We start from the raw sequence: 13,607 nt of genomic DNA, 5'->3' as shown, positions 1-13,607 counted from the left end.
ATGACTGTTAGTTTCCTTTGTCAAACCTGGCACTTCAGAGCTGAATTGTTTCCAAAGAAAGCACTGCTGCAAGACACAGAAAGCAGGCAAGAGACATAGGGCAGAACTAGGCTCTTTGCATCTCCCACACCGAGTTTACCCTCTGAGCAATACTCCAGAGCCTGGGTGTCAGACAAAGCCATTGCATCCCTTACAGACTGTGTGCCTAGCTCTTTCCCATTCCCTGTCACGAGAAATACATTGATTTTGTGTGATGGAAGTTTAAAGCAATTGATGTACTGCTTGACAGCTGAAGTATAAATGTTTTCACAGCAAAAATTGTCCATTGCTATGATCTGTGTTATTATTGCAAGCAGTAGCTTCAGAGCATTTTTGTATGAACGTGGCATCGCACGTGGAGCTGCGTGTTTTGCATGGTTGAGCAGTTCTTTTAAGGTTTTCAATCTGCTCTTAAAAGTGTTGACTAGGAACTGATCTGAAGAACTGGAAAGAAAGTAATCTGCTCTTGTTGATCTCAGAAATGGCCACTTAAAAGAGATCCTTGCTCCCAGGAATTGCCACATACAGAACTCAGAATCTATCCCCACTCCTGGAGTCTGACCCAAAGTAAAATAGGAAATCTTAACATGCAACTTTACTGCAGACTTAGGTAACTGTTTAAAAAATGTAACATTTCATCTGTCCTTCTAGTAACACCAGAATCTTTGATTACTGAGAGATACCGATCTACAGAGCATCTCTTGTAAAAGTTACTGTCTCAGAACATGTATCTTCAACACCTGTATCATCTACATAAAAACATCAGGTTTGGGAAGATAAATTTTGGTCAGAGGAAAAAAAGAATCAAGTTTGTACAGGAATTTCCCTGAAGCTGGGAAGTAATGCATACTGGGATCACATCATATGTAATATAACCTCTAGTATGATAAAATCATCTTCATATTAGTCAAGTTAATCCTGTTGTGGGACCAACAGCATGAATGAGGTGAACAGTTTTATATTTAAAAAGAATTGCAAATATATTTCTGATCCTTCATGATGAAGTCAAACCCTTTCACATGAGGCATTTAATGTAACACTTGTATTAAGAATCCTGTGTAGCTCCTGGAAAAAAAGAAGTTCTTAAGTTGGGTACATCAAATTGTCAGCACACACATAACAGGCAGATTTTTAATGATCTGTTAAATAGTTTGACCAAAAAAATGTTTTGACATAAATTTTTTTCATTTGGCTCTTTCCACAGAAAGCACATTAAGAAAAATGAAATCTGAAACATTTGTCATCCTTTATATTTCATATAGCCAAGAATAAATAATTCTTTCCAGGTCTTGACTTCCATTTTAAAGGTCTCAGTCACCAAATTTTTAGAGTAATTCAAAGTTTGGGGTATATAGTTAAAACTGCTGATTTCAGACATTGTCTTTATGTAAGTATCTTAACTTATCTTTCAGCACTGGGCAGTCTGCATTACCCAGCTCCTCTGCTGAAGACAGAAGACAGCTGAAGTGGCTGCTTTGAATGCTTAAGATGGTCAGTGTTTATTTTCTAATACCTGTTACCACAACTTCATCTGTTTTATTGTGGCATGATCCCATTTTGGTTTAGGTCTCTAAAGGACAAACTTCCACAAAATGTCAGTGGCTCTAATTCTTTGTTATTTCAGTAGTGGCTACTTACATTCTCTCACTGTTAGCTGGAAGTTATTCCTTCAATGCTTTCACCATTCATTCATCACTTTATTGCCTGTTTCACACCATGTAGCACTGTGGTTAGAAAGCACCAAATAATTTCATTTTTTTTAACACATTAACTTCCAGATCTTTATCACTAGTCACATTATGTTCAAATTAAGGAAATGCATTTTTAAGCTGCTTGTTTTCTCCTTTTATAGGATTTCAGAACAACTGTTTTATAGACGTTACTAAATAAGAAATTTAGGAAACTCTTTCAAAGTGAAATAAAGGCTTCATTTAAAACTTGGTAGCATGAAACTGAATAGCTGCATGTGCTGTATAGCCAGATATACACTTTCCAATCCAGACTTCATGCTAGCCTAAACAAATGTACTGTTGCAGCTTTCCTACTGGGTTACTTCAGCACTAACTGCAGCTGAGGGATGCAAGGGTTTCATTTGGCCTAAGGTGCTTAGACTAATAATTTAATAGCTTCCCTTACAAAATTAAAAGGGGATTGAAAAATATTCAAAATAGCATTCTGAATACTTGTGGCTTGACAGGTCTTATTTATGCTTTTTACATACATAATATGAAACCAGTATTATTGAAAATCTTAATATCAGCATTAGGAGGCACAGCAGTGAAGGTATTTGACCCACAAGATTTTCCTCCTTTACTTTCCCTCTCTCCAAGAGCCTCAAGCCCTCCCACCCTCTCTGAAGCACAGCAGGCACTTCCCACAAGTGAGGCAGCAGCAGGTCACTCACACCCCAATTGCTGCTCCACAAAGCTTCCCTTATTTACTACTGAGTGTTGAGGGGGCCTGAGAACACTGGGCTATCATGTCCTTTTTGTGACTGGAGAATCAAGCAATGGCAGGATGCAGGAGCAGCACAGGACTTCTCTGTACCAGTATATTGAGGCAGTTATAGTTAAAAGAGATGGCTGTGCAGGCACAATGCTGGAACACAGCTTTGTCTAGCCCTGCAGGCTCTCTGAGCCTCTCCATTTAGTCCTGACACACAAAGAATATGCTCTGTTCACCTCTGCAATTCAGATGGGGCCCTCGACATCACCGATCTAACAAAGCCAAGAGGTTACCCCAGCCTAACAGTCTGTCTCAGCAGTATGCACAAGCAATCCTTGTTCCTTTTTGAACAAAAATTTTGGGAGACCTATTTGTGATCCCAAATTTAAATTCTACCCTCAGAATGTACAATGATGCCCATCAGAATCGCTTGGCTGGTTCCATTCATGCTTATTCATTGAGGTGGCCGGGTGCCCATTCACATGGTACCAGACTATTTTCACTGTGTTGAATTGCCAAGAAGAACAGGTTTAGAAGAATAATCTGCACAGTGTTCAAGCTCCTGCTCTTCTGGAGAAAGCTTTTTTTTTTCCAGCACTTTATTAACACTACATAACTATTTAGTCTAAGAGCTTTTGACAAGTCACAGTTCTCGAAAAACATTGTTAAAAATTACAGACTGACCTTAGTCACAGAAATGCTGCATTGCCCAAATAGCACAAGTAATAACATCAGAGGGATTTCAAAGAGACAATGACAAGCCTATCCTTTTTGTGAGATCCCCACCTTTATTTCACAAGGCTTTTGTAAGCACTGCAATCTGAAAAAGTAACCTACAATGCCTGAACAACAGGCTCCATCCCCAAAGGTGCAATGCAAACCCCCTCTCATATGGTAACAAAGAGCACCTCAAGTATAGCTCCCAGTAGATTCTATGTCTACTCCAGAACTATGAACTTCACTGCAGATTCTAGGACTGTAGCTGAATGGATTTATGGGCACATTAGTTGCAAGTGTTTCACAGCTACAGAAACAGCAATGCTGCCTGACTGCACTGGGGCAGTGACCAACAAGGTTTTCTCCACAATACATTATGCAGGTAGGAAAAGGGCAAATCATTTACCTTGCAGTCAAGCTGTTGCACAATTCTAAGCTTAACTGGCATGATTAGCTTTTGCGCTTTTTTCCTCATACCCACTCTCAGTCTCACTACAAGGGGGAGAAGAAACTTCCCACACTTATTCTCAGGTTATTACTCAAAAAGAAACCTTGACCATTACAGCCACCAACAATGGCTTTCCTAGACTTCCTCAGAAACCACTATGGCTTTCCTAAACTTTCATGAGGTCAGACTCAAGAAGACGTGCAGTTAGTTGTAAGCATACATGCTGTCAGCCCAGACACCAGGACTTCTGTTCAGAAAAATTTAAGTAGAACATTCCAAACCAGCACAGTTATAAATGCAGGCACTGCAAATGTGTATATCACTGTAGAAAAGAGACCATTGCCACATCAAGCAAACTCTGTACTCACTACACATGATAAAAACAAGGAAAAAAAGCTACAAAATCAACGTCGTTATAGATGAATATTTACCAACAGTTTTTATTGGTCTCAAAATGTATGTACACATGGACAGTTTCCACATTGACATACAATTTTCTACTTGCACAGAAGCTTGCTGAATTACAATGTGTTCTTTTATCCATAATCATTCCTATAGGCTTTTTCTTGGATGCGTAACACCATTCTCCGAGCATAAAAATCCCTGTATTCCTCAGGTAGTTCTTCAAGTGTTTTCAAGGCCCTGTCCAAGATCTGTATAGCTCTAGAGGCTGCCACGGGATCTTTATTTCCATAAGTGTCTGTCTTATCATAGGATTCAGCAGGAAGGTGTTTCCAAAAGACGTTCAGGGCCACTCCAAATTCCTCAGAAATTACATTGTGGAACCACAAAGCTGCAGAAAGAAGAATGTCTAAAATAAAAATTACTATCCAAAACTTCCATGTGACTCATAACAAGTGCAGGAATCGCCCAAACTAAACCTAGTTGAGGAAGAGCCTCAACTACCATATTTTTTGTTTATTTATTAATATTCATCCCTGAATATATTGCATTGTACCAAAGTTAAGAAGTTCCTCAAGATGTTTACGTCAATCCATAACTTTGCATGAAAGCAACACTTGCTGAAATATAGAGATACTCAAAGGTAAGCAAATGATAAGCATGTGTGGGATGAAGGTAAGACTTTGTCAGCAACCTGGAATGCCTATCACTGAAAAAGATGCTTTTTGAGAAAAGTGTGTGGTTATTATGGAGAAGACAGGAGCAGCCCCTCTTCCGACCCTGCTAACACAGCAACAGTGTGACACACCATTATCTAAGTGTAACCAAAAGTTTCTTTAGGAAGAGAAACAAATGGTAAGTTCAAAACTAAGTAAGAAGTCCGAGGCTAAGAAACTATTTTAAAATAACTTCCTGAAAACCTACTGCCTTTTTGTTTACTGACCTGTTTATATTGCCCAGATAATATAAAAGTGACAGAGTAAGTATCTGCCACAAACTCATGAAGAGTTAAAATAAAATCAGAAACAAGTAGTAGTTCAATAGGAGTAATTCAAATGCTTTTCCCTGATTACCAGAATCTGTCATCTCAGCCCAGGAAGGAGCTTTCTGTTTTCTGCTTGTTCAGAAAAGTGATAAGGACTTGTCTTTCCATTCCCCAGAGAGGATTAGAAATTTCTAGAAGGTCCAGTAACTCTACCATCCAAAATTCTCATCAGATCACACGCCTCACAGTGCCAGAGCTACAGAAGAACAGAAATGGTACTTTACTCAAATCTTGTCACTGGGAAACTCAAGTCACTGAAGTAATTTCAGATTTCACAAGGTGAGTTTATTATATTAATCTACTAAGACACAAATTCATAAGCACAAAGTTTAAACTTGAGGAACACTAAGATTTGTAGGTAGATATAATAATAGCTTTTATCAGAATTGTACAGTGGGAAGTAGAAAAGTTTTGCCAACACTTCTCACAGAACACTTAAACATAGAAATGCTTTAGTAACCTCTTACCATCTCTAGAAATGAAAATGCCACGTTCAGGAACCATTTGTTACTTACCTGGAATAAATAACACATCTCCAGCTTCCAGAAGACATTGATAGCGCTTGGCTTTCACAAAAAGGGGATATTTCTCCATGTCTGGGTTATCCACATCCAGCACCTCTGATTTAGTACCTAGGAAAATTTTCAGTGAATAAATATTCCTACTCTTCCAACAGTAACAAAGCATCATCACATTGCTGGAAATGGCAGTTCTTGAATCAAATTTAATACTGGTTTATTGTCTTGTAAGTCTTCTAAAAAACAGGGAAACCTGATGGCAGTGTTGTCTACATTTGTCTTGTGACTGCAACCTTATTAAGATTAAAAAACACTTCTCCTGACATTTAAAACACTATTTTGAGCCCAGACAGAACACTGTACTCCTCCAGTTAGCTGCTGAAAACAATCACGCAAAGCTGCTGTTCTCAGCTTTGACTAAAGCCAACAGGATTAGAGTTAAGGGAACAAATTACTTTTTTTATATCAAGTCCTATGTTAGTGACTATTTTCTACAGTGCAACACCTGTGAGCCACAAGGCAGCTAAGATCACCAAACTCTGACCTAGATACCTATGACATGCATACCTGATAAATATAAATATGGTGCATCCCGAGGACTGTACAAAACAACTCGTTTTTTCCCTGTGACTTGGATTAAGAAGTTATCCATTACCTGGAATAAGCATAATAAGAGAGATGTCAGCCAAAAGTTAAGAGTGATTATATAGGATTAAGCTAATTAATTATTAGCTTAAAAGAGGGAATTATTAAAACCTTCCCATGTTAAGAGTTAGCTACTACAGTTAATTAAAAAAACTTAAAATTTTGAGTAACTGTATCCCTTTGACTGCACATTCTTGACAAATAGTGTGTCTGGAGACACAGTATTGCTTTCCAACTATCTTGTGTTTTTCCTGAAACCAAGAATCAAGTTCTTCCATCTTAAAACACAAAGCCATACCATACTTTAGACACATAAACCACCAAGATATAATACAAAATATATTATGGATTCCTTTTCTCTTTGATTTTTTTGTCTGACTTTCTATTGATAAGGATCCTTTTTCCTAATTATAAGGCAAAAACTATTTTTCTTATAAGTAAATTTATTCAGAATTCACTGCACAATGTTATAAGAAAATCTTATTTGGAATCTATTGCATTGCAGCCACAAATTACTACAATCATTGTACAACTGGCAATGTGTTGTACAATTGGATTTTATTCTAATATGGCCATTAGAATAAAAAAAAAAAGAATGTAATGTTGAAGACAAAAATATTGAAAGTTACTGTGTTTCAGATTTTTAACTGAAACTCAAAACAGTAAAAAAAAAACCACAATAAAATGTCATTTAATCTCACAAATATGGAATTAGACATAAACCCAGTTAAGATATTATGCCCACGCAATACATCTATTTAAAATTCACTGTACCACTGAATGTGATTCATTTCACTATTTCAAAATATGTGAAGTCTGTTATGATTCTCTGATCTTTGTCAGAGATTTGCACCTTATTATGTCAACTCTGTAATGCCATCTGCAACATTTTATGCTAAACCTGTGTATTACCTACATCATAATGTGTCCATAACTGTAATCCAGCTGAGCTGATGCGGAAGACACTAGAGAAGAACTGTTCCTTCTCAAAATACTCTGGAATTTGAACATCTTTTGCCAAAACAGGAAACTGCTTCCTGATATCTGCAATGTCCTGAAACAGAAAGACAATAACTCTTAGAGAACCACATATGCACATTTAAATGAGGGAGCACTTCACCTATCTTTTCCCATCATATGAAACATGGGGCTGGAACTTCAGCATTGGTGAATACCTCAACACAGCAACGCTCTTCAGCAATGACTTGCTCAATGACACTAACAAGAACAGCCAGAGAGCTGCTTTGAACTGCTAGAAATCACACTGAAGAAGCCAGAGATCAGCATAAATCCTTTTATATTAGTTTACAACAAAAGCTAAAGAAAGGGAGGTTAGCCATGTATTCTTCAGTGATCAGCTAAGCTCTCATATAACAGCAACTAATTTAGACACTTAGATTTAAATATTCTGACCTAAATCCAGTCAGATTTACAAACCAAGTGACCCTAAGTAACTTGTGTGTCTGTGTTACAGACCCAGCAGATGACAATGGGCTTTAAAAAAATATTCCTAAACTGCAACTTTACAATATAGGAACTGTAATCTCAAATAACTCACCTTCCTAACATCTTCACCCACTGATCGCAAATAGTACTTTTCATCCTGAAGAGAACACAAAAAGAATTGGTTTTGTTTTTTTAGTAAGAAATGCAAACACTTAAACAAAGAGCCTGTATTTTCTCATTAATTAATGCAGAGCTTCATTAAAATATGGTACAAATAAATGGCATCTACAAATTCAGCTGCTTTGTTATACTGCCTTTACTCTACTGATCCCTACTGTTCATCTCAAGAAATGGGAAAATACATTAACTGAGAGCAGAAGAGTAAAAGGGGGGAGACTTGTCAACTGCTTCAGCATTGCTGTTACTGAACAGCCTCAAAGCAAATGCAGATTATATTTTAAGTTCCTCAGAACACTGATGCAGGCAGCTATTTTAATTGGCTTCAAAACTTACAGCATTCTATGTAGCACAGAAGGTAAAAAGCATGTCTACATTCAAAACTGTTTGCTTCCTAATCACAGCTACCTGAAAAATCCCTAGCTTGAACATTGATATGTAAAGATAGCCACATATGTGCTACTTACAAATCATGTCACAAAAAAAATCTGGATTTGTATTTTGATAGCAGATGTAATCAAACTCTAAAATATCTTCATGACATTTTCTTGTGAAACACGCAAATGATACAGTTGTTATTTTAAAACAAGGTTTGATTTCTAAATTTTAGACTGGAATTTTTACTCATGTATGCAGTTTTTGTTAACAGAAACTGGCTGGTTGAAGTTAACCACACCATGCACATACAAAACAATTCACATTTTTTCCCTTGGCTCCAAGCCACAAAAAAGTTACATCTAAGATCAAGTAAACTTTTAAATTACAATTCATCATTTTCCTTTGCATATACTGGCAAAATAACTGACAGAAGAAACTGTGACACCAAAGAAATTACCTCAGAAAGAAAGTACTCCTGGTGGTTGACTTCAGCTGCTCTTCGTACAAATACATCAAAAGGCAGAGTTCTGAAATATAAATATCTAAATTTATACAATGAATCAATGTAACAGCTCATGGTGTAAATGCTTGGTTTATAATAAGCTCCATATAAAAGTAAGACCATGTAAAGTAAGACAAAAGATGGAATGTGCTGCTCTTTTACTTTTTTAACTTAACATGGTGACTAATTAGTGTTTGCAGCAGATATTTGAAGAGTTCTATTGAGATAGAAATCCTACACTTAAAAACTTCTCCACTTCAGTAAATTGTAAATATCCAAACAGAATCCTGTAATTGCTGAGGCTGGAAGGCACCTCTGGAGATCCTCCATTCCAACCCCCTTGCCAAAAGCAGGATCAACTACAGCAGCTTGCCCAGGACAGCATCCAGTGTGGTTTTGCACATTTCCAAGGATGGACCCTCCATAAGCTCTCTAGGCAACCTGTTTCATTTGTTCCATTGTTTGACCACCCTTGCAGTAAAAGATGGGAGAAGTGTGTTCAATAGATTAACAGAATTTGCTGTATTTCATCTTGTGCCCATTGCCCCTTGTCCTGTCACCACGAACCAGGAGAAGAATAGAGCTCCATCTTTACTCCCTCCATCAACTATTTATACACTTTGGAAAGATCCCCTCTTGAGCTTAGGAGTTCTGAATGGTTTGAGTCACAGTCGAAATTTCTTTCCAGTCAAATTAAGACTCAAACTGTGACCAAAGCCTGGCAATACTTGCTTAGACTGTTTCTATAAGTGTGTAATTTTTAGACTTGTTTACTGTACATTTTCATAAATTTGCAGAAAAGTTCAGCATCAAGAAAACTACTGCAGGGAACATACACATGTTTATATCTATGTATTTTCTGCTAAGAATTTGTGCATAAACACAGATAACTATCTTCATTTGCATATCTATAAAATTTATTTCAGTTATCTGAGGTTTTTTTAAATATGTGCTTCTCCAGCTAAGCAAAACACAGCATTTTTTATATTTTCAAGTGTTTCTTTAAACTTTTACTAAACCTAACTCAAGAAGATTCAAAAGGAATCACTGGGCATCAGAGCTGGTCCCTCTGAGGTCAATACAAGTGTTACATATTTATTTAGATAATGGAAGCTTTTCATACAGATTACAGATTTTGGTATCAGTTGACACCTGAATGGCAAACCAAGCACAAGCAGCAACGGGACGTGTTCACTGTTATATTATGAGTTCAATGTTACATTTACTCATCTCAGCATCTCACATTAGGTATTACTGGATAATAGATTATTGAATATAAATACCACATTTCAGAACAACCTCCCAGTACCCAAGGTGAAAAAGAAACTACCCTCAAGCAAAATTTTTCTTGATCCTGTTATCCCTTCTACCAGAATGTGAACATTCATCAGACATTACTTAGACCAATTCTCTAAACTTTAGGCTTCTTTGTAACAGGCAAATACAACCACTGAAGTCAACGGACAACCAAACAAGAACCAGTGCTCTGACTTCAGCTAGACTGTTGTATCATGCCCATTTACATTTGCTACTGAAGAAAGTGAGAGCACAGCTCCACGACAGCTTAAACTGATGCATGCTGGTGCTGCCACAGCTCTGTCCTTGCTGTCTACCCTTATCACCCCATCTCCTCCCCTACAGCAGCACTGGCACTCATCTGACCTCACAGTGAACCTGCTTGCAAAGCTAAAACAGCAGAAAAACATTCAGACTTCTGCAGCACATCACAACCTAGCTGAATGAGTTCCAGAACCAACACAAAGACAGGGGTAGGAGCATGCAACTTACAACAGGACTGCAGTACTACTCACATGCATCAGTTTAAACTCATGGAACTGCATGTTAAGTCCTCAGTGTTTCTGTTGTTTTGGTACTACTTATTCTCCCTTCAGATTAGAATGAGGGGCTTGCTGTGGAAAGGGTCAAAGCTTCCTGAATTTCAAGTGAAGTAGGTGGAAGTCCTGACACTTGCTATACTGAAGCACCATCAAAGACTCCATATGGCTGTCTACAAACCTGCTAAAACTAGCACACCGGGTTAACTATATGTGAACTCACAGTAAGAGAGATTAATTAAAAAAAAACCACAACAAAACAAAATAGAGCATGGAAAATAAAATACAGAGATAAGGCAAAGTCATTCAAGTACAACCTAACCTTTAAGATTCAAAAGTTCATTATGCAGGGAACAGAATGTACCATAATTGTTATGTGCTTTTTCCCCTAGAACAACAGGCTCCACTCAAAGACTTGTAGCTTGTTTACACTTATAGTGTATGCTTCCACCTGCTTAAAAGTTTAACAGACTGAACACATCCTGTTCCCACCTGGGGTAAACAAACAAGAGCTAAAATAAAGGCATTTGCCCTTGAAAACCAAGAGGAACTTCAGAGGAGAGCAAGGTGTTTTGTGACCTGCACCAAGATTAAAGACCTGGTGAAACATGCAGTATCCAGTAGTTCTAACATTCTGAGAACTGCACATCCTAACTTTGAAAGGAGCTTGGCTTTAATTAGCTACACCCCTCCTAGAGTGGAATACCCTGCCTGCCACACACCAGCATTCAAAGAGGTCCAGGTACATGTTGAGGCAGAAACTACCACTATTCAGTAACACTGAAAACAGACCGTGTAAGTAGAATAAAATAGCATATCATCCAGTATCAAGGGTGTCTTGGTTTGCTTTTTTCATTAATGGCAGCAACTGCCAGGCTCAAATTTCTTAGAGGAATGCTCTGTCAAAATACCTTTGTAACACTACTCCATGACATCTCTTTTAAGGTGCTGTTTGGGCCCTCATTTCACCCTCATAGTGTTAAATTCAGGACATAAAGATATTTGTAGAATGAATAGAAGAGGGAGAAATCAAGGACAGCACTTCGATACATAATTTAATGTTTTCACTAACTATCTTCATATTCTCACCCTCAGCTTCAGGCAGATGCACTGTATGTCTGCAAGTTACAAGCACATGCCTTTAAAACACAAGAGGCCTTGGAGTGCAGTACCTATACACAAAGTTCTTACTGAGGAAATCCATCTGTGGCACTGTGGAAACATGAATCTTTACTTCTTTAGATCCTTCAGCTTGGCTCAAGTAATCTACTGTCCATTTGGTTGTGCAAGGGCCCAGTTCCATTCCTGTCAGAACTACTGGCTTTCTCTAAGGAACAAAACAAAAAGAAATGTCAATGGTGAAACGATCATAGCATCCAGTGGAAAAAATTCAGAATTAATTTTTCAAGGTACGTCCATGCAAACAAGTCAGTTGAATGCCAGGACCCACTACTCAAGGTCACAACTTATCTGTTCACAAGCAATGTGAATCAGAACGATGCATGTTGGAACAAAATGCAGTAAATTATAGGACTGTGTCTCTATTAACTAAATCCTTTTTCCTAGTGGGGTAAGGAAAGACATGGAGAGGCAAAAACAATTTTAACCCGCACTTTGTGCTGGGGCCAACAAGGAATCTAGCCAGACTAAGAAACAGATTTCATCATTCTAGCCAGAGCTTAGCAGAAAAGTTGCAAAAGACCACAGAGTTAAGGTGCAGACTATGAGCTGTGGTGGTGCTCCTCTCATGAGAGGAGCTCTTGCCACCACTATACGGGTTCCTTGCTGCTGACAACCACGAACAGGTTTGATCCAGGGCACATAAAAAAAATCAGCAGAAAGACACTTCTGCTTTGAATTGGGACCTCGGGAGGGGAAAAAAATGGAACAGAGACGACAAAGCAACAAAACCAGCGATCACACTTTTTTTAACCACTGCCAAAGGAAAGGGACTCACAGAGATCGGCCGTCGGAGCTTGCCAGCAGCTCAGACAGGATTTGCCTGTAGAAGCTCCTTGCTCCTAAACTCCCACTCAACTCGCTGGATCACGGCACCTCTCCGGGAGCACAGAAACCCAAACCCTGCGGTTTGCCTGCACCAGATGTGCCCGCAGGGAGTCACCGGACACCTCCTGCCTTGCCCGGTGTGCCCGGGCAGCCCCAGCCCGCTCCGTACCCGCGGGTAGATGTCCCGCAGGAACCGCTCCCGCGTCACCCCGTCCAGCCGCTCCACCGCCACCGCCGGCTGCTCCCGCCGCTCCATGGCCGGCTGCTCCCGCCGCTCCAGCTCCAGCGCCTCCCGCTCCCGCCGCTCCAGGACCGCCGGTGACCCGGGTCCGTCTCGCCGCTTCCCCCGGAAAGCAGAGCCCGCGCAGGAGCGTTCCCGGCTTCTCCCTCTGAGCAAGGGATGGGAGCCCGCGGGTCACAGAATCACGGAATTTTCGGGGTTGGACGGGACCTGTGGAGATCATTTAATCCAACCCCCTTGCCAAGGCAGGGTCACCGGAGCAGGTGGCACAGGAACTCGTCCAGGTGGGTTTTGAATGTCTCCAGACAGGCTGCTCCCTGGGCAGCCCGTTCCAGTTCTCTGCCACCCCCAGCGTAAGGAAGTTCCTCCTCATGTTGAGGCGAAACTTCTTGTGTGTTAGTTTGTGTTTAAGTTTATGGCCATTGCTTCTTGTCCTGTCACTGGGCACCACCGGAAAGTCCGGCACTATCCTCTCGGCACCCACCTTTGAGATATTTATATGCATTAATGAATCCCCTCTGAGTCTTCTGTAGACTAAACAAGCCCAGCTCACGCATCCTCTCCTCATATGAGAGATGGTCCAGACCCCTCATCGTCTTTGGTACCTCCGCTGGACCCTCTCCAGTAGGTCCTTGTCCCTCTAGGACCGAGGAGCCCAGGACCGGACACCGCACTCCAGCCGTGGTCTCGCTAGGGCCGAGCGAAGGGGACGGCCCCGTTCTCCGGAGGTGTCCCGCGGTGACGGGGTGACCGCAGCCCCCG

At 39.9% G+C, this 13,607-nt stretch overlaps 1 protein-coding gene across 1 annotated transcript; it reads right to left on the bottom strand.

Moving 5' to 3' along the window:
• Positions 1 to 3,046: 3,046 nt before the first annotated feature.
• TYW5 (tRNA-yW synthesizing protein 5) lies at positions 3,047 to 13,547 on the bottom strand. Its single transcript, XM_051787121.1, has 8 exons — positions 12,774 to 13,547; positions 11,770 to 11,924; positions 8,718 to 8,787; positions 7,818 to 7,862; positions 7,176 to 7,313; positions 6,182 to 6,269; positions 5,612 to 5,728; positions 3,047 to 4,442 (listed from the first exon to the last, which is right to left on the bottom strand). The coding sequence occupies exons 1-8, from the start codon at positions 12,858 to 12,860 to the stop codon at positions 4,186 to 4,188; spliced, it is 957 nt and encodes a 318-aa protein (XP_051643081.1). The 5' UTR covers positions 12,861 to 13,547; the 3' UTR covers positions 3,047 to 4,185.
• Between the last annotated feature and the right edge of the window lie 60 nt (positions 13,548 to 13,607).

Source organism: Manacus candei, unplaced genomic scaffold, assembly GCF_025592945.1.
Source record: "Manacus candei isolate 608988 ecotype Guabito, Panama unplaced genomic scaffold, ASM2559294v1 h1tg000023l, whole genome shotgun sequence".
Lineage (NCBI taxonomy): Eukaryota > Metazoa > Chordata > Aves > Passeriformes > Pipridae > Manacus > Manacus candei.
This window is presented reverse-complemented; position numbering and strand designations above follow the sequence as displayed.

Coding starts and splice junctions, on each gene's coding strand:
- TYW5 (XM_051787121.1), bottom strand. CDS start 12,860: ATGGAGCGGCGGGAGCAGCCGGCGGTGGCGGTGGAGCGGCTGGACGGG. Junction 7,863..8,717: donor AGGAGTACTTTCTTTCTGAG/GTAATTTCTTTG, acceptor TGTTCTCTTCAG/GATGAAAAGTACTATTTGCG. Junction 5,729..6,181: donor ACCATATTTATATTTATCAG/GTATGCATGTCA, acceptor AAATTTTCCTAG/GTACTAAATCAGAGGTGCTG.